This window comes from Accipiter gentilis, chromosome 4 (assembly GCF_929443795.1).
Source record: "Accipiter gentilis chromosome 4, bAccGen1.1, whole genome shotgun sequence".
NCBI lineage: Eukaryota > Metazoa > Chordata > Aves > Accipitriformes > Accipitridae > Astur > Astur gentilis.
Genome location: NC_064883.1, coordinates 24969636 through 24988618, shown reverse-complemented (window position 1 = coordinate 24988618; position 18983 = coordinate 24969636). Strand labels below are relative to the sequence as shown.

At 44.3% G+C, this 18983-nt stretch overlaps 2 protein-coding genes across 4 annotated transcripts in view; both read left to right on the top strand.

Annotated features, from left to right (window-relative positions):
• CUBN (cubilin) overlaps positions 1-2531 on the top strand; it is a 149024-nt gene extending 146493 nt beyond the window's left edge. The window contains exons 66-67 of the mRNA XM_049798757.1: positions 1642-1877; positions 2277-2531. Of these exons, the coding sequence (XP_049654714.1) occupies positions 1642-1877; positions 2277-2384 (344 nt within the window). The 3' untranslated portion in view covers positions 2385-2531. The remainder of the gene's footprint in view (positions 1-1641; positions 1878-2276) is intronic.
• A 7982-nt stretch (positions 2532-10513) lies between these two features.
• The window catches only part of RSU1 (Ras suppressor protein 1), a 111704-nt gene continuing 103234 nt past the window's right edge, over positions 10514-18983 (top strand). Inside the window, exons 1-2 of one of the 3 annotated variants that reach the window (XM_049798091.1) lie at positions 10514-10596; positions 10840-10951. In XM_049798091.1, coding sequence (XP_049654048.1) covers positions 10843-10951 — 109 coding nt within the window. In that variant the 5' untranslated portion in view covers positions 10514-10596; positions 10840-10842. Of the gene's footprint in view, positions 10597-10839; positions 10952-17801; positions 18065-18983 lie in introns of those variants that run through there. The other 2 variants (XR_007505774.1, XM_049798092.1) reach the window with 2 other exon arrangements.

The window sequence follows — 18983 nt, the reverse complement described above, 5'->3', positions numbered from 1 at the left end:
TTCCCTCTCTCTAACGGTGAATTTTGCAACCTCAGATGATGTAGTCTGCTTAAGATGAAGATCTACCTCTTTCACTGAGAGGTCAAAAAAATATCAGGAACATCTATCTTGGGATCCACATAGCGATGGTGGTGGTGACCCAGCCTACTCCATTAAAAGTCCAGTTGTGACATGGCCTAGGATCTAGGCTCTGCTAAGCCTGAAGAGGACTGAAATTTGCCCCAAGAAAATAACCTAAATATAATGCTGTGTAGTGACTATATCATAGCCATTCATAAATGGCTTATGAAATGGCAGTGAATAGCTGGGTAGTAGTTTCTTCATGACACTAAGTTACTGGAGGTAGGAAAGCTCGTGGCCAGCTGAAAAGCACTGCAGAATAACCTTACAGCATTGAGTGGCTTGGTCATGAAAAGGCAGATAAAGTTCAGTGTAGGAAAGTGTTGATGAAGAACATGGGCAAAAAAAGACAATCTTAACTTTACTTACAAAAATATGGGCTCTGAGTTGACTTTTAGTACTCAGCAACAAGATCTTGGGGGTAAAATAGTTCCATGAAAACAAGAGCTCACTGCTCACTAATAGTCAAGTAGGCCAGCACAGTGCTAGGAATTGTTGGGAAAGGAAGAGAGAACAAATGGACAGCCACTGTATAAATCCATAGTTCACACACAAATTGAATGATGTGCACAGTTCTGGTCTCCCCCTCTTATAAAGAATCCAGTATAACTAAGGGCTCAACATAAAAAATGGCTTCTGTATGAGGTGTGCTGAGACTTTTTAATCTGGTTAAGAAACTACTGAGGTCTATAAAATTGAGTGACATTTGATGATAGTGATCAACTGTTCATTGACTTCTCCCATAGAAGAACTAGAGGCCATCAGATAAAGCCCGGAGGTGGTAGGTTCAAACCAAACCAAACAAACCAGTTCTTCACACAGTATGCAGTTAAGCTGTGGAGCTCCATCCCATAGAATGCTGCAATTTACATGGATTCAAGGGCTACCTGAACAAGTTAATGGAAGACATCTGATAAAGAGTATTAAATACATAAATGCCATCTCTGTGAGCTGTGAGCTGAAACTTCCTGGAGACTGTGAGAATAATCTGGGGCATGATCTGCACATGCTTACTCTTACTCTATAAACTTGCATTTCCCCCAGGACATCTGCAGATTCTGCCCACAGTTGGAGGTTGAATTTTGGTATAAATGGCCTTTAGTTTACTCAAGATAACTATTTTCTCTGAGTTGTTCTCTGTATTTTTCTATCAGATGAGGATTCACTACTTTTCATTCCAAAGAACACCCAAAGAGTATTTGTCTCTAGTTGAGTAGTTGGAAACTGAACTGACCAAGGCACAGGCTTAAGACCTTGGTTGCTGTTTCAATGAGGTTTGGGGCTTTGGTTTTGATTTTTAATATCCAGTGATGGTCTAATGGCCATTGCATATTCTTCTCAGGCTGTTGCTGAAGGTAGAGCCTCAATTTTGTCTCTTATTGGAACAACACCCTTATCCACATTCACTGTTCCAGCTCCCAGTGTCTCTCTGTTTTTCAGTGCTACTGTACTAATGTACTACACCGTGCAGTATCTTGTGAAACTAAGCCTTCTCAGCTAATTAACAGTGTCTGTTTCCAGGATGTGGAGGAACATTATACGGCATCACTGGCTCATTTGCTAGTCCCAGCTACCCAGCAACTTACCACAACAACACTGATTGTGAGTGGGCCATTACTGCGCCCAAGGGACGAATTGTCACAGTGAACTTTGATTTCATCAGCATCGATGACCCAGGGGATTGCAGGAGCAACTATCTGATCCTTTACAATGGGCCAGATGCCAGCTATCCCCCAACCGGGCCGTACTGTGGGATGGTATGTATTGCCTACTGTCTTTGATCCTGTAAGTGGTTAAAATGAATCTTTACTATTTCATATTCAAGACTGTTTCCCCAATTCTGGCATGAATTCCACATAGATGAGTGGAAGTGAAGGCATGAGGGGTGTGTGGCACCTTAGGAGCCTTTCAATGCAGACCTTACAGTGACATCTAGTGGGAGGTATTAAAATATTTTTCTCTGTATTTAGTTGAATTTGTGATTTAAATATTTGCAATACCCTGAGGGAGAAATGCAATAGCAGTATCTAGCACAGACCTGAGGTCACTTCCAACCTATGATCCAATTTGTGCCTCAGTTTTAACTCTCTGACTGGCTTTTCCAAAGGATCTTGATGTTCTATAAAGCTTCTAATTTTTCTTGTCTTTAATTTTAGGATACAAACATCGCTCCATTTACTGCTACATCTCATCAAGTCTATATAAAATTTCACGCTGAATATGTGACTTTACCATCAGGATTCCAGTTAAGCTGGACGAGCTAGGACACTGTTTATGAGAAATATATTACTATTCCTTGCTATACTGAAGAGACATTATATCATGAAGTAAGTTTGAAATCCGGTTATGATAATTGCAGCTGAAGTAAGGCCTTTTAAAAATTACTGTAACTGTTATGAATTTAGATTTCTGTCAAAAAATGTGATCTCTCACTGTACTGAAAATAAAATATTATCTACCCAACTGGGAAAATGAAGTTTTTTGCTAGTTTTTGAAACATATTTTTTATATTCTTCTACATAATTTTGAAGTTTTACATTTAATGCTATAAAAAAGAGAATTAGCCAGGATAAAACTTAAACACAAAATATTCAACATTTAGTTGATAAGAGGATCTAAGATATGAAGTTGTCTTTAATTAGTTCTATAGAATTATGTGGGTTTGTCCCAAGCGCCTTTGAAAATGTTAGCTGAAGTTTTATTCAAATTAGAATAAAATCAGAAATTGCTAAAATATGGCCCTTGTCCTACAACCACTTACACAGATAACTTTGCCAAAGAACTTTTTGTAATACCATGTGTTAGGTATAAGAACCCAGCTGAATAAGTACTCAAGCATTTACTGAAGTTTAACACAGTAAGGACGTGCTGTGTTACTAAATCTTAACCACATTAAGAAGTAGTGTCAGGATCAGAGACTGATGTTCAGTATACACACATAGCTGTGATTATATTTGTTGAGTTATACCTTCAAGCTTCAAAATCTATTTTACAAGTGAGTATAAAAAAATTGTGACACTTTTAGTAGCTCTCATAGAATCATAGAATCATTTGGGTTGGAAGGGACCTTAAAGACCATCTAGTTCCAGCACCCCTGCCATGGGCAGGGACACCTTCCACTAGACCAGGTTGCTCAAAGCCCCATCCAGCCTGGCCTTGAACACCTCCAGGGATGGGGCATCCACAGCCTCTCTGGGCAACCTGTTCCAGTGTCTCACCACCCTCATAGTGAAGAGCTTCATCCTTACATCTGATCTAAATCTACCCCCTTTCAGTCTAAAGCCATTACCCCCTTGTCCTATCACTACATGCCCTTGTAAAAAGTCCCTCTATGGCTTTCTTGTAGGCCCCCTTTAGGTACTGGAAGGCCGAATAAGGTCTCTCCAGAGCCTTCTCTTCTCCAGGCTGAACAACCCCAACTCTCTCAGCTTGTCCTCACAGGAGAGGTGTTCCACCCTCTGATCATCTTCATAGCCCTCCTCTGGACTCGTTCCAACAGGTCCATGTCCTTCTTATGTTGGGGGCCCCAGAGCTGCACCTTCCTAGTCAACTTGTAGGCAACTTCCTAGACATTTATAAAACAGACATAACTTCAGAATAGGGCAGACATAAAAATATCAGTTGACCTCTGACTAGAATTAGTTTTTCCCTTCCCCAGGCTAACACACATCATACATAAAAATGTTGTTGACAGGGTATACAGAGGACACCGATTCCCACCATGAACCATTTTTTGTCACAACCCAGAATGAATGACCAATTAATTTCCTGAATGTCAACTGCGATGGACAGGCAAGAGGAATTCACACCACAGCAAAGGAACACGGGCCTCATTAGAACTCTCACTTCATTACAAAGAGTTACTCGCAGTGAAAGTAACTCCTTTACATGATTGTTGCAATAATTAATTATGAAATCACATTAAAATGTTAATGGCAGTTCTAACAAAATCTAGGAACACTTTGAAGATTTCCCAGTGAATGCTGAAAAAGCCATTGTTCCACAAACATACAAACCTTCACAGCGACTGAGAAGCCATCCTGGTTAAAATAAAATTTAAAAAACACAAAACAGACAAACAGGGGGAAAAGGTAGAAGGCAAGCTATAAAATACAACTCAAAATCATCTGGTAATAAGTTAGAAAGAGAGAAACCTGTGAAGTCCCACTGGCCAACAGAATTAGATGTAAGCCAGCATTTTAGAATTGTCCAAGGACCAAGAAGAACCTCGCTTATGTACAGGTGATACTCCTGCTAACGTGTATCACAGAAAAAGGAGAAATATCTGATTTGGATGAAACTAAGAGATATCTATGTCCTACTGAGCTGCTGGAGGTACAGAAAGTTCCTCTGATAAGGGAAGCTATAAAAGACCATACAGTCAAATTAAACATTTTCAGATTAGTGGCCCAGAAAACTTTTGCTGGGAATCCACATCAAACTGATTTCATATTTGGAATCAAGAGACGATGCAATCGTTGTCCATAAAGTTTATTAGAAACCTCATAAAGGGAATACCAAGGACCAAAGAAAACAAACATTTGAACTGCCTGGAGCTAAAGCTACAAAATAAGCTCTAAAGATAGCAGTGTGTAAGACAGTGCAAGTACAATCAAGCATGGCTTCAGCTGTTTGCCTACGAGATGAGGAGGACTTCATTTCTTCCTTGTGGACGGCAGCATCACAGGGCTTTATGAACGTCCATTGTGGTTTTGACCTTCCTATCAATCACCGTGGATTTGGTGCAGTTGGCACGGGGCAGAGAACACCCTCAAGATCTGGCTGCTGTCTCTTGCTGCTAGGTGGCTGGTCATGGAAGCATCAGATTTTAGGTGAGAATCAACTTGGCAAGAACATTGTCATTTTCTGCATTTCACCAGCCTGGAGTACAGCTCAGCTGGAAGCCACAGGTGAAAGGGAAGGGCATGTCTCCCCCAAACAGCTCCCTGCCACTGCAGGTAGTGCTCTGCGGTACATTCATTTCTTTTGTTAAAAGTGGATCACGCCCTGACAGACAATGAGTTCTCAGGTTAAACCTTGGCCTTGTCAGGAGTATGACAGAGCATAAACTGACAAACAACAGAAACCTGTACATGGATTTAATGAATGAAGTTCACTAGTAGCTTTTTGAGACTGGTAGCCACATGTCATACCGTTTATGGACACGAAGTTGAGCTCCCCAAGGACACCCCTGTCCCCCCTGCTCGCTGCGCTGAGCCTGGCCTCCTGCTGACTTATTGAATAGTATGTAGATGCGATCTGTCAACCTGTGATGTGCATGAAGCCATTCTGGTCAACACGACCTTTGGCCTTAACGCTCTAGAGGGGAACTGCAGTTAAATGGATGAGTTCGCTGAAACCTGTACTTCAAAAAGACTGAATTTACTACGAGAAAACGCATGTTTCACTTTAAAACATTAAATGTTTTCAGACATTTTTTGATACGATATATACTTGCTCTTGGCATGACGTTCTGCCACGACGTCAAACAAATTTTATGGAAGCATTGAACTTCTGCAGGAGAAAAGACTAAAGAGCACTGTGAATGGGAGGAAGAGAGATTTGCAAGATTTTTAATTTTTTTTTAATCTAACAATTAATGCTTGGTGCATCTTTAAATGTTACAAATACTCCATACCTGTGCACGATTTTATTTACAAATGAGTAAAATGCATGAGGTTCTTTAGAAAAAAAATGAAAGTCTGGCAGAGAATTTGTGTTCATGAAGACTGTTGAATGAAGCTGCTGGTACAAGGTTCAATTGATCTAGTCCAACTGACTCTTGCCAAAAATAGTCAAAGTCTAAAATTAGAGTAAATTATCAAACCCATTCTTTAAAAAAAACCAGGAACAAAGTAACCCACTGCTGTCCTCTAACATTTTATATGAGGAACCACAACAGAAATACCACTGCAGAAGTATTAAAGTGGAGGTCCTTAGAGGAAAGAGCTGGTGCTAAGCCATGTTTCTGTCTTGGAAGGTAAGGAGTCATTTAAAACACTTGCTTTAAAATGAATGCACAGCAAAAGCAAACAGGAACACCTAAACAGATAATTTAAAAATAATTGTTCCATGAAACTTCTATGTGTTCTTTGCAGTTTAGAATTCAAAAGACAAAATCTGTGTTTAATAAGTTTTATGGCTTCATCTCACAATACTGCCATGAATGTCTTTGCTTTTACATCTGTGCACATTGCTGTCTATTTTATAGATAACATCGTAGCTGTGAATGCTGCATGTCCATATTACAATACCTGCATGACTACAGACAACCTCCCCCAGTCAATGGCAAAGCACAGATAATGAATATGCATGTTTTCACTTCCTAGAGCCTGCACATTTTTAAATTATGTGTAAATCTTCTTCTGCATGTTACTATACAAACTTATTCTTATACAAAGGTATGTTTTATGAAACAGTTACATATGAATGGTAAGCACTCCAAAGACTATGATTTGAAGAATAAGCACTAAAAGGTCCGTAACAAGATTTTTTAATCGCCCTTCCCATGTGGCAAGGCTATTCTTTATAAACAATAAATGAGAAGTAATACCAGAATGAGATCACTGGGGCTATGGTTATTTGAAATAAAGGAGAGAGAAGATATACAGCTAAAATACTAGAAATTGTGGTGCTGGTCAGTTTAAAACATTAGCTAATTTTAGTTAAATTTACAAAGCAGTTTTGGCTGAAAAACAGTTTTCACTCGGTTCATAAAGCAAAGGAGGAGTTGTCTCAGTTTCCCACAGTAACTCAAGATCTGTGTCCTAGGCACCAGTATTAACATATTTAGTGTAATTATTTTTTGTCAGCTGCCAAACTAAAACCACTGCGTTACCCTGCACTCCTGATTAAAATGAAATGTAACAAAAATTCATAGCATTGACTACTGTTCATAATAACAACAGCAACAATACAGGATTACTAACAAATAAATGTTTAAAATGTTTATTATCTGATAATAAAAATAGAAGCCAAATTTTATAGAAGTTTGCTTTTATAAGGCAAAGATCAGCAAAATAAATGTTGTGTGGCAGTTATCACACATAATTACTGTAATTTTGATGGATCCATTTTTAGTTGCAGTGCCTAACAGTACATAAGTGTTTTTGCAGGTGCATGTTGCTGTTGTACCGTTTTGATGATATGCTAACTCTGCATTAATGTTGACCGTTATGATAGCTTTTCTTGGAGGGGAAAAAAAAAGGGGATAAAAATAGATTAATAATGTAAAACCTCATTTCCTTGGTCAGAAGAACTACCTAGGACAGCCAGAGCAAGGGCAGCGTCAGAGCCGCTCGTCCTCTTGCTGCTCCCCAGCACAGTGAGAAGAGCCAGTGGAAGGCACGTCCAGCACTCGCTGCCCGGCCGGAGCAGGCTGGAGGGAACCAGTGCAGGGAGCAACTTCTCCCTCCTCTCACCACCACACGGCAGCTGCAGCTCTGCCATATGATCCTGGCCATATGACTACCTCATAGTCACCTTCTTCAGCCTGCTGTCCTAAGGACACAAGGCACATGCCAGCCTCTGCAAAGAATTCAGGCATTTGCTCTACAAACATTTAAGCCAAGTGACAAATTTAGAACAAATCTGCCAGATATCAGGGATATTTTATAGTTGTTTCATAAGCAAAAAATCCATAGCTGGCTAGTACAGCGAGACCTAAATTGGAAAAGCCTGTACTGTGAGCTCGACTGCTGTACACGTGGGGAGGGCTCCACCGGCCAGTCCTCAGACACACGCTGACCAGCCTCTAGCTGGGGGTGTAGAGGGTGCTAAGGATATTTGGGGTCAAAGGGGTTACAGAAGAACTGGACATACTGGGAGGAGGCGGTAGGGGAGGTGGGGTGACTGCAGCGGCATAGGCCCCCTGCAGGAAGCTACTCTTCATGAGTATGACTGCTGATGGAACAACCTGAAAATTAAGTTTTCAAGATCGGGGAATGACCTGAGCCTTGGACAATGTGGCATGTGTACTTACTTTCCCACTCCTCATCGCATTGATATTTAGTGCTCCATGAGGAGCCGAGACGTTTAAAAGGAAGGCTTGACAGCAACTCCTCTTTGCCAAATCCAGTGCAGACCTGAGCAGGGTATTGATTAGTGCATTTACTCAGGTGAAAGGTTTGCTAAAACAGTAACCAATGTAGATGGCATAGAAGGTGCAAGTGATAGATGAACTATTTATACAAGAGGAAAATGAAATTAGGTGAATGGTAAAAAATAAACCTGACAAAAGGGAGTAATGGCAATATGTTTATTAAGTGGGGAGTAATTAAGTACTTCTATGGCAGGGGTCAAATGTGGACATCCAGGCCATGTGCAATGTAATAGGCTATTGTTTTGATCACTGCATAAATGGAGCAGTGACAAGCCTTCTCCTCAGTCGCGAAGACATCATTTCGTGTCTTATCACAGTCACGTGTGCTTTATCTGTTTGTTGGAATAAGCAAGTTAGGACCATATTTTGTAATAAATCTGCCTAAGCCTTTGCTACTAAATGAAACCTGCAGTCATTCTCCATGAAACAAGAACAGTAGACGTGCTAGCACCTAGGTCTTTGGGACAACTGACTGGTGGCAATCAGGGCATTTTCTTAGACAGGAAAGGGATCCAGAGTCACGTTCCTGCAGACAAAAAAGGAACTGCACATTGTTGTCTTGTAACTCTGAGTGACTGTGTGTTCTGCTGAGCAATCCAGATAAAAGGACGTTCTTCCAGTTGTGTTTTGTAAGAAAGACCCGGAAGCAGCCTGTAACTTCAGAAAAGGAATCAAAGACGCTATTTAGGGATAAACATGCTGCAATTCTGCAATCCAGAACCGAATCCTTACATTCCTAAAAAAGGAAAAGCTAAAGTTGCACATCCAGCAGCGTTTCTCATTTGCTGGTTTAGGCGCCTTCCCATTCATCATCTTGGTTTCTGTGGATATTAGTTTTAGGCTTCTAAGCAACACCACATAGCACTTAAGGAGCACACGTGCAAAATTCAAGGCTGTGGCTCTCAATGGGTGGCCTGGCCAGTCATTTTCTACTGATCAATTGCTCTGAGCTTCCGTATCTGTAAAATGACAGTAAGCAGGAGCTTCTTAACTCCTACCAAAGATGTTACATGCATAAACACGTTCTAAGCAGTAAGGCTGTAACTGCAGCATCGTGGCGACAAGGTCAATTAAAAGCACTCGGAACCCGGGCCCAGCCTTGTGACTAGTTTTGCAAGTAGAGCCGACTAGAAAATCCACAAGGATATCTGAAGAAATGGAAACCACTAATCAGTGGTTTCAATGAACCCCCATTTTTTTTGCAATGACATCTTTTGCCTTAGGTAGCCTTTGCCAAGCTTCACGAGTGCTCTGAAACCCTACCTGGTCAGTTCCTAAGGAGCCTGAGCTTTCCAGCTCCGTGGCTCTGCAGCTTCTCCTTTCTCCTGCTGACCTGCTGGGAGTTGACCACCCGCCCCGAGCGGAGCCCTGCCAGTTCCCAGACCCCTGCCAGGGCAGCAGGAGCCACGGCTGCCAGGCTCGCTGTGCGGGTCAGGGCACCCGAAGGCACTTTTCTCCTCTGTGGAAAACGGTGCCAGATCCACCACAGCCCATCTTCTCGGGTTTTTGCTTGTGAAGTGCTTTCCAAGTGCCGAAGAAACGGGAACGGGCGTTAACACCGTATTTCGAACGGACAGCTGCGTAGGCCCGCGAGGCTTGTCACAGGGAAGGACGGATGGGCCTCCGGCACCGCGGTAGCCCAACTCCCCCGCCTGCCCCGAGGTACGAGCACCCAAGCGAGCCCGCTGAGGAACAGGCCGCCACCCCAGCGGCGGCACTAACGCCGCCGAGTCTCCTCTCCGAAGCCGCCAGCTCCTGCAACCGAGCCCGCCACCGCCGCCTGACAGGACGGCGGGCACCAGGCGGCAGCCCCCTCACAGGGCTTCACTCCTCTACCGGGCAGGCTGCTCCGCGCCCCCGGCGACGGCACACGGCCGGCGACGGCCGCGCTCCCCAGCAGCCGCCCCCGCAGCGGGACGTCGCTCCCGGCCACGCCGACCCCGCCACCCCAGGCCTGCCGCCTCCACCGCCGCGCATGCGCCAAAGCCGCACTCGCGCAGGGAGAACCCCGCCGGCTTGCGGCCTAAAACCCGCTATCACCTACGGGGCGCGTTTATTGGCCAGCGAACCTTCCTCCCGCGCCTGCGGCCAATGGCCAGCGGGCTTGCGCCGAGGAGGCGCGCTGACTGGCTCGACGCCTTCCCAGCCGTGGGCGGAACCGCTCGGGCGGGCGGCCGGCCTTAGAAGGCGCGGGGAAGCGCCTCCGCTTCCCGGAGGAAGGCCGCGGTGCGCCTGCGCGCGAGGGCGGGCGGGGGGGGCGGAGGCGGTGGGATGGGGCGTGGCGAGGCGGGGCGTGGCAGGCGCGTGTGGCCGCGGGGAGCCGCCCGGAGCCGCCCGCCGTCCCACCGGCTGCTGCCCCGCCGCAGCACCGCGCGGTGAGTCGCCCTGGGGGCAGCGGCGGGCCCGATCCTCCGCCCGGGGGTGGGAGGGCGGTCGGCATCCCGGTCATGGTTCCGCTGGGAGGGGGCGGGGCGGGACGGGACGGGACGGGACCCCCCGGCGGAGCGGCGCGGGCGGGCTCGCTCGCTCGCCCGCCGCCCTCGGCCCCTCAGGTCGGGGGCCGCCCCCGGCCGGCTCCCCGCCGCCCGCCTCACGGTGTCCATTTCTGCCCCGCCCAGGCCATGTCGAAGTCTCTGAAGAAGATCGTGGAGGAGAGCCGGGAGAAGAACCAGCCCGAGGTGGACATGTGCGACCGCGGCATCTCCAACATGCTGGACGTGCCCGGCCTCTGTAGGTACCGGCGGCGGCGGCGGGCGGGGAGAGCGCGGAAACTTCCTTATTTGTCCCGGGAGGAGCCGGGGCCGCTGCCGGCCCTGGGCGCGGGGGGGCGGCCCCGCCCGGCCCGGCTGCCGCGCCGCTCCCCCGGCCCCTCGGCGGTGCGGGGCTACCCGAGCTTCTCCGGTGTCGGGGGCGTCCCGAGGCTTTGGGCATCGGGGCCCTGGGGGAGAGGTTCGTGGGCGGGGGGAAGCGCTCCGCTCCCGGCTCCCGGCGGCGGCACGGCCAGCCGTCAGCGCCTTCGGGAGAGGCCCCGCTCCGCTGCACCGAGAGGCCGGCGTGGGGAGCTGGGGCTGCCTCCCGCCTCTGCCGTCGCCTCTGCCGTTCCCCGTCTCGCCGCTGTCGTTCTGGCCCGCGGGTGGCGGGCAGGCTTCGCCTCCTGTCCGTCCTCGCCTCTCCCTGCTGCCGAAGCGGGAACGCCGCCAGCCCAGCAGCAGCATCTCCGCTGGGTTTTGAAAGGGATGGGGTGACGTTAGCCTGGAGCTGGGCACGGCCGGTCTCTGAAGGAGAGTAAGGTAATGCTGTATTACAGATACAGTAATACCGTGCTCTGGATGTTGCGTGACTGCACGCGTTCTCCAGAACTGTGACAAGCGTGTCGTTACCGGTATGCTGCATTTGCTGTAACTAACTTACAGCAAATGCAGCATACCGGTAACGACATACTGTCACAGTTCTGGAGAGCACATAGATGAAGAGCAAGGCAGGTAACTTTGCCTTGCTTTTGCTTTGGCTAAGAGTGCGTATGATGTTATGGTACAGCTGATAGGCAGCGACTTAAAGTTGTAGCTGGCTGTGGCGTGCCACAGGCTGAAATTTTTCTGAATGCGTGACGTAATGAGGAAAAAGCAAAATCTAAAACAACCAACGTACTTGAAACTCTAACCATGTCCTGGTTTAGCTCTTTACTCTGTTTGTTAAACTTGATAGCAACCAGGAGCAAGTGTACATAACTCTTACGTGATGGAAATAAGTTCAGGGAAATGTATGGCTGGCTACAAACTCACCATTGCAGAGTCAGGAGTGGACCGAAGTTTCTTCAGTCACATCAGTAAAGGATGAAGACTTAAGTACAGAACCTAGTTCTGCAAAAGTCTGTGCTTAAGTCTTCATCTTTTACTGATTCTTTTCCTGCTTATGAGTTGTGCATGGGATTTCTGGAAGATTACATTGTAAAGCCCAGATATATGAACTCATGTTAAATAGAAAGCTTCGCTGTATTTCTATTGGATAAACAGTTGTTTGAGACAAAGTAGTGTTTAGCTCACATTAACCACAGGCCCATTTTCAGAACTATACTTGGCCCTTTCAGATAAACTAATGCGTTAAGAGTATGGGGCAGCAACAGAGTACTGTTGCTTTTGTTAAATAGACTTGGTGCCCATTATCAATACTAAGACGTAATTAATTAGCCACCTTTGATCTTTCAGGTGGGGGGAAAAAAGGTAATTTTGAAGCACATCAGTAATGCTGAAGTAAAAAAAGCTTTTCTTGTACAAAGACTTTTTTGGCTTTGTTGTGCAGGCAGGGTCAGGGACCAAAATGTGGGACACTGTGGTTCACTGGTGGTCCCTGGTACCAAGTTGCTAATTAAGCATCTGGAGCTTGTTTGGCAGGGAGCTCCCTACATGAAGCGTAGACTTGTGGTACCCTAGTTGCACTGCTTCAGAGAAGTCTGTATGCAGATACTTTTGGTGCACATCGTGTGAATTGATTTAGCATTGGAATTTGGGGCCTTCAGTTTGAGCTGGAAGTTAGCGGAGGGAGGAATGATGACTGGTTTCTGTCAAATTAATTGAGACCTTCTTGCTTTTTCAGTTAGTCTGCACTCTGGCAGAGAAGGCTTAAGTTGGGTGTTTTGGTGGGGGTTTTTGTGTCATCAAGGTATTTGCTACTTTCCATCTGGAGAACCAATAAGTTCCTCCAAATGTGCCTGTTAAAAAAGTAATGGATAGGTATTACCTCTGAATTTTAGGTAATGATTTGAGAAAATGTTAAACTTGCTTGTTTTCTAACCCTGTTGTCTGACTCCTAATGGATGATCTTCTAGTATAGATTGGGTGTTTTGGGTTTCTCTGGTTCTCAGAACTGGCAGAGAAGCTAGATGAGTCTGGCCTGGTACCTTCCCTTGTAGGTGTGTTGGATATCTTTCCAGTGCAATGCAGTGTTAAAGCTTGCCTTTTCAGAAACTGTGTTTTTTCTGTGAAATAAAGATCTTTGTTAAAAACAATCATCATGATTCATGCCCAGTGACTGTTCTTTCACAGCATCTTGTCTTTAATGAGGGCCACTAGTAGATGTTCAGAGATAAGGTTAAGTTTAGGTTATGATTGGAGGGAACATGGTGGTGGTATTTTCTCTGTTTTTGGTTATTTGAGGCTTAGGGACTTACTAGGTTGGAGGATACTCCTGAGTTACTGTGTTCAATAGCCCATGATAGGGATTTTGTCTCGCATAATTATTTAATGGTTGCAAATGCCCCTCCCAGAGCAGCCAGTAACTCTTAAAGTAAGCTGCTCCCTATAGTCTTGGTTATTCTTCAAGAAAAGGACCAAGCCTTGTCCCATTGCATTTTTTAGTACTTCCTGCAGAGTGGCTACTGGACTGACTGATACTTAAGCTTTCTTACCTTAATTCACATAGAATTAATGCAGACACAAGGATTTCGAAGTGTTGCACTGTGTAGCATCTGCTCGGTGTGCCAATCCCTTTCCTGTAGGAGCAGACCTATTCTTGTCATGTGTGTTTAACAAAAAAAAATAAAATCATAAGTGTTCATAGAAAACTGGTGTTATATGGGGGCAGAGAGGAGAAAAGGGAAAGAGGAATATATGCCCTGGCTTGGATAGGATTCTTTCCTGGCTTCTCTTCCCAGTCTAGTGAATGACTTGCTATGATACAGGGCAGCCACTCATATTTTCTTTTGCCTTGACTTCCACTGTCTGTAGCAGTTGTGGGAGAGACAAAACAGACCAAACTTGCCTCTGTCAAGTACCGATGTCTCTTTCCAAATCAAGATTAAATACTCTTCCTCTCTGGGTAGAGATTGACACTCAGTATCTGAAACTGTCTTAAACTAGCTTAGACCTAGAAGCTTGACAACCTCTATATCTCTTCCCGCTTTTGTGTTTAGTAAAGGGAGGGTGGAGTTATCACCTTGCTTATAATGTGGTGTTCAGATTCACAAAGAAAAGTTCAGTGGTTGCTGAACCACTGCTTGCTCAGGAGTTCATTAATGTCATTAGAAGCTGAATTCTATTTTTGGAATGTTCCTCAGATCCCAGCACTTCCGTGTTTTCTCCCAGTGACTTAAAGTACAAACTAGAATTGTGCTACAGGCCTTCAGAGCATCTGAATTTTCAAGGTTTTCAGAAATGTAATATGAGAAAACTCTTTTCAAACACGTTCTGTAGGAAAGAAATTTCGTTTGAGGCTAAAAACATCCCTTGATCTAGGTTTTTTGTGCTTTAGCTCATCATAGTAATGTGAAGACCGTGTAAAGCAGTTAAACTTCAAAGGCTTTTTTTTATTGTTCAGGGATGCAATAAAACAAATGATTTATGATGACTTTATACAGCTATCAACATCTTGGAGTAAGGACCTGTCTCTAATATCTCATTTATGTATCTTTAAGTGATTGAAATGGGGAAGTTATGAATTAAGGTAATATTTTGCCCAAATAACTTGAGACATCTGCTGCTCTGTAGTCTTGTTGTCAGGGAAGGAATATTGGATGAAATCCTATTTACTCTGTAAGTGTTAATTTGCTCTTGTTATCGTTCCATCTGTAAGCTATTCATATTTTACATGAAGTACATGCTTGTGTGGTAGGAATTAACATGCCTAGAATTATTTATCAGAAAGTTAGTGTTGATATAATTGTCTGTTCCTAAAATAACCAAGGCACAGAAGATGGAGGGGCAGGCTACTTGCAAGTTGTTTTGTACGATAGTGTAATGCTTGTCCTGCGTTAACTTCCTCCGATGGAACAGAAAACGTCTTATCTTGGTTCAGCAAGGTCTCTGGAGTCTTCCTGGTTTGGTGGGGTTTTCCCCTTAAAAAAAAAGTCTTGTCAACCTAAATATTTTATGTAAAGCTAACTTGCAGTGCATGGTAGCAGTATATGAAACGGCTTGATGCTAGGGCCAAAAGGGAAGAGCTTAAACATTCCTCCTTTGACCCACTCCGTTTTGAAGCAATGATGGGACTGGGACCATAATGAGAATTTGTAATTACTATGGAAGTAAATTGCTCTGGCAAAACGGTAGTATCCTGACCCTCAAACTTCTATGTGAATATTTGGTGCATTCTTGAAATCAACATAACTTACCGCCTGTATGCTAATTACCGTAATGTTAACAGTAAGGCAACTGAGGTCTGCAGTCCTCAAGTGCAGTCCTTCTTAATGTCTAGGAGCTCCTCCAGTGGCATCCTAGAAAGGTTATAGTAATTTCCCTGTGGGAGTCGTGGTGCCCTTTGAATCTCAGGGGACTGGCACTTGGGGTGAATGGTCTGACCTGTTGAGTGATCCTCAGTGAGTCCTGCTAGTTACGCTTACCTCAGCTGCATATGTCCAAAGCAAAATGGCCCCACCAGGCCTCCTTCAGCTTTGTAGATATTACTTGGGGATGTTAATAAGTGGCTTAAGACAGATGTCTTTATCAGAAGAGCTGATAGTTCAGTTGTCATGCAGAATTGACTTATATGTAGGATGAGGAAAACCACAGTCAGCTGTTTCCACAGCACAGTCCTCCTCACAAGAGAAGGTGAGTGGCAGCATACTGGAAAACTTGGTATTTCCAGGGGCTGATGGTTTAGTACAGGTCAGTTTAATGTAAGTGAGCAAATTCCCCTACTTGTAAGGAGTGACCAAATGCCACTTTATGTCTAGGCTTCCTTTCTTAAAATGCTTGCAAATCTGTTTCTGAACTGGTAGTAGCTTTCGACCTTTCAAGATTGAAAATCTTTTTGTCCAGGTATGGCTAAAATGCTGCTGGAAGTAGTTCAGAGCACAGATGCCTAAACCTTTGCTCTTTTCAGAATAATATTGGAATCTTGCCTCTTTCATTCCTTTGGGAGATGACAGCCTGCTTTGCACATCAAAGGTGCAATGGGATTCTTTGTCATACATCAGAATGGACTGACATAGTGGAGTTTCAGACAAGATGTCTAGGCTTCAGTTGAATTTGGACAGTAAAGTCCATATTGAAATGTCTTTGGTCTAGGGATTTTGGCCTTGAAATTCTTGACACTGGGACTTTGTTCTAGTCTGTACAGACGTGAGAAGAAACCCTGCTGAAAATAGGCTCTGTTGAAGAAGACAGCAATGTGACAAATACGGAGAGGGAGTTGTGAGAATAATGCTTGTAAGCTTGTGTTGTTAAAGGCCAGCAGTACACATGGCTTGATGGTTTAGTTAGCAGGCTTACCTATAAAAACCAAATATGCACAGAACTTTTTATGATATTTAAATTCAGCAGGAGTTTGCTGTTCAGAAGACCCGAGTCTGCAGCCCCAGAGCTTAATTGCCCTTGAGTAAACCATCCTCGCTTCCTATGTATACAAATGATGAAGCCACGGCAGGAAAGGTTCACCATATGCATACACATGGATTAGGTCAGGGTCTGCCTCAGTTCTCTTTTAGTAAAACACTTCCTTTTCTTACTCTTTTGTTTCTTAGTTCAGTTTGTATGTGATCTAGAGCAGATACTTGCATGTGTTCTACTGTCTAGTGCTTAGTGCATTTCAGTGACTTTATACTGCTGTGGTGTAAGTTGTGTCCAAGTGGTGTCTCCTCATAAGCTGGCTTCTTGCAGGAGTTATAAATTTTATTTGGTATGTTTTTTTCTTTTAAACATTGAATTACATCTTGAGCACAGAAGCAGAAAATCTTAAGCACTTCCTTTAGTCTATTTCAGTCGTCATTCTGATTTGTATGCTTTAAATGGGTGTTTCACTTAGTGGGGCATAAGGGGGTGGAGATCAGGATTACTTCCTTACCACTGCCTTGAAGAGTTTATTTTGATAACCTTGGACATATCTAGCCTTAGTGTTAACAAATAATCATTTATAGAAGTCATATCCTCTTCATAGAAGAGGTGATTTGTAGACAGAAAAGAGTTGAGAAAGGCCTATCATATTGGTGGATGTATGAACTAAATTTGAACCTTTCATCATGTAGTTTCTCAAATCAGTCTAGCTGCTTATTAGAAGGCATGTAATGTGGATTGCTGGTTCTAATGCAATGAAGTTCATTATGGACTCCAACAAAGTAAAGAACAGATTATCTGAATTTTGGATTCTGTCCTGAAGCTGGCAAAGCTCTGTGCAAAGCTGGAACGAACTAGGGAAGGCCACAGAAGTGTGGTGACAGCTTCAGTCTTCGTTCTGCTTTAATACATCTAAGGAAGCATCAACTTCAAAGGAAAAAAAGAAATAGCACAAATGTTCTCTTAGAACTTAATCTGTGCCTGGCTGCCCGATTTGACTTTCCAGTCCCTGCACCTGCGGTGCAGTGTGGGTTTTGCAGACCTTCGCCTGGCAGCAGCAATGCAGGGGTCCCACATGTTAGGAGTCCAGTTGTCTGTCGTGCTTGTGGCGAGATGCTGACTTTTTAGTATGGAGGTGGGGTGGTGTTAGTTGGTCTTGTTCTGTTACTTTAGTTCAACTTCTCTGCTTTAAAAACAAATTGTAAAGTGAGGTAGAAGCAACTTGGTACAGTATCAAAAACCAATAATGGATTTTTTTTTTTTTTTTTTTTTTTAAAGCAGATTAAACAAAATCTTTACTTTCCAATGCTACTGTCATGGGAAGGGCAAAGGAAAAGTTCTGAAATTTTCCTGTCCCCCAAATCTTCAAGAACAAAGCTGGAATGCCATTTCCTCATTCTGGTGCCTGCAGCCAGAGCCCTGCTCTTTGTAATGCTCCACACTTCAGCCTTAAAGGCACTCTTCGGTGTCCTTAACATGCGGAGCTACCGAACATGCAGGCACGGTGACGTGACGTAGCTAGTCTTCACCGTTACCACTGTGAGAGGGACTGAGAGTACAAAGCTGATGGAAGTCTTTGGTACGTGTTGTGCGCTTTTTCCTGTCTTTTTGATAACCTAGGACTTATTTGAACATTTGAGTCTTGGGGAAGCTAGTACTTGACTAATTGGATCTTTCCCATATCAGCTTATGAGGGGGGAAAAGGGCCCTTTTGAACAGGAGGACATTATGTGGATAGGCACACAAGCCGTTTGAATTGTAATGGAGAAGATAGCCATTACTCTTCTTGTGGGGTGGCAGGAAACAGGCTAGGGCAGAGTAGGTAACTCCACTGCCTGGTAGGAAAATCACTGCTTCTCTTTAAATAGAGTGGAGCAAGGCTGACTTCTTGTTGATGCTGGTGAGTCTAGGCAAAGCCTCAGAGCTCTAGAATGACTTGTTTCTTAAGTTAAATGCAGGAAAATATGGCTTTTCCTGGCATTGGATGTGCCTCTGATCTAGATTAAGTTGCTGTGGAGCTGGAGACTAGAGCACTTCTCATCTCCTGATGCCAACTGGTAGGGTTGCCCTTCTGGTGGTTGTGTTCTTACTAGTCAGGCTTGGATAATCAAGGGCCTGTGAAACACTGACTTTTGCTGAATGTCACAGCTATTAAAATATCTAAACCAGGAGAAATAAACACCTGAGGAGTACTTAGGCACTTGTTCACAAGCTTGTAACTATCTCCGGTATCTTCTCTTATTTTTTTGTGTAAATTGCATTCCTATATTTAGCTATATATGTAGCTATATATGTAAGGAGTCAATAGTGTTAAATGGTTGCTTATGGTTCAGATGCTGATACGCCTTTTATGTTTTTAAGCTTAGAGCCCTTTGTGGAAGCTGCTGCTCTTGTCTACCCTTCAGTGTTGTATTTTCTACAACACTTGCAGACTTTCTATGGGCTTCTTTCTCTGTCCTTCTGTTCTGCTTTGTGAGGTGGTGCAGGCAGTACTTAGA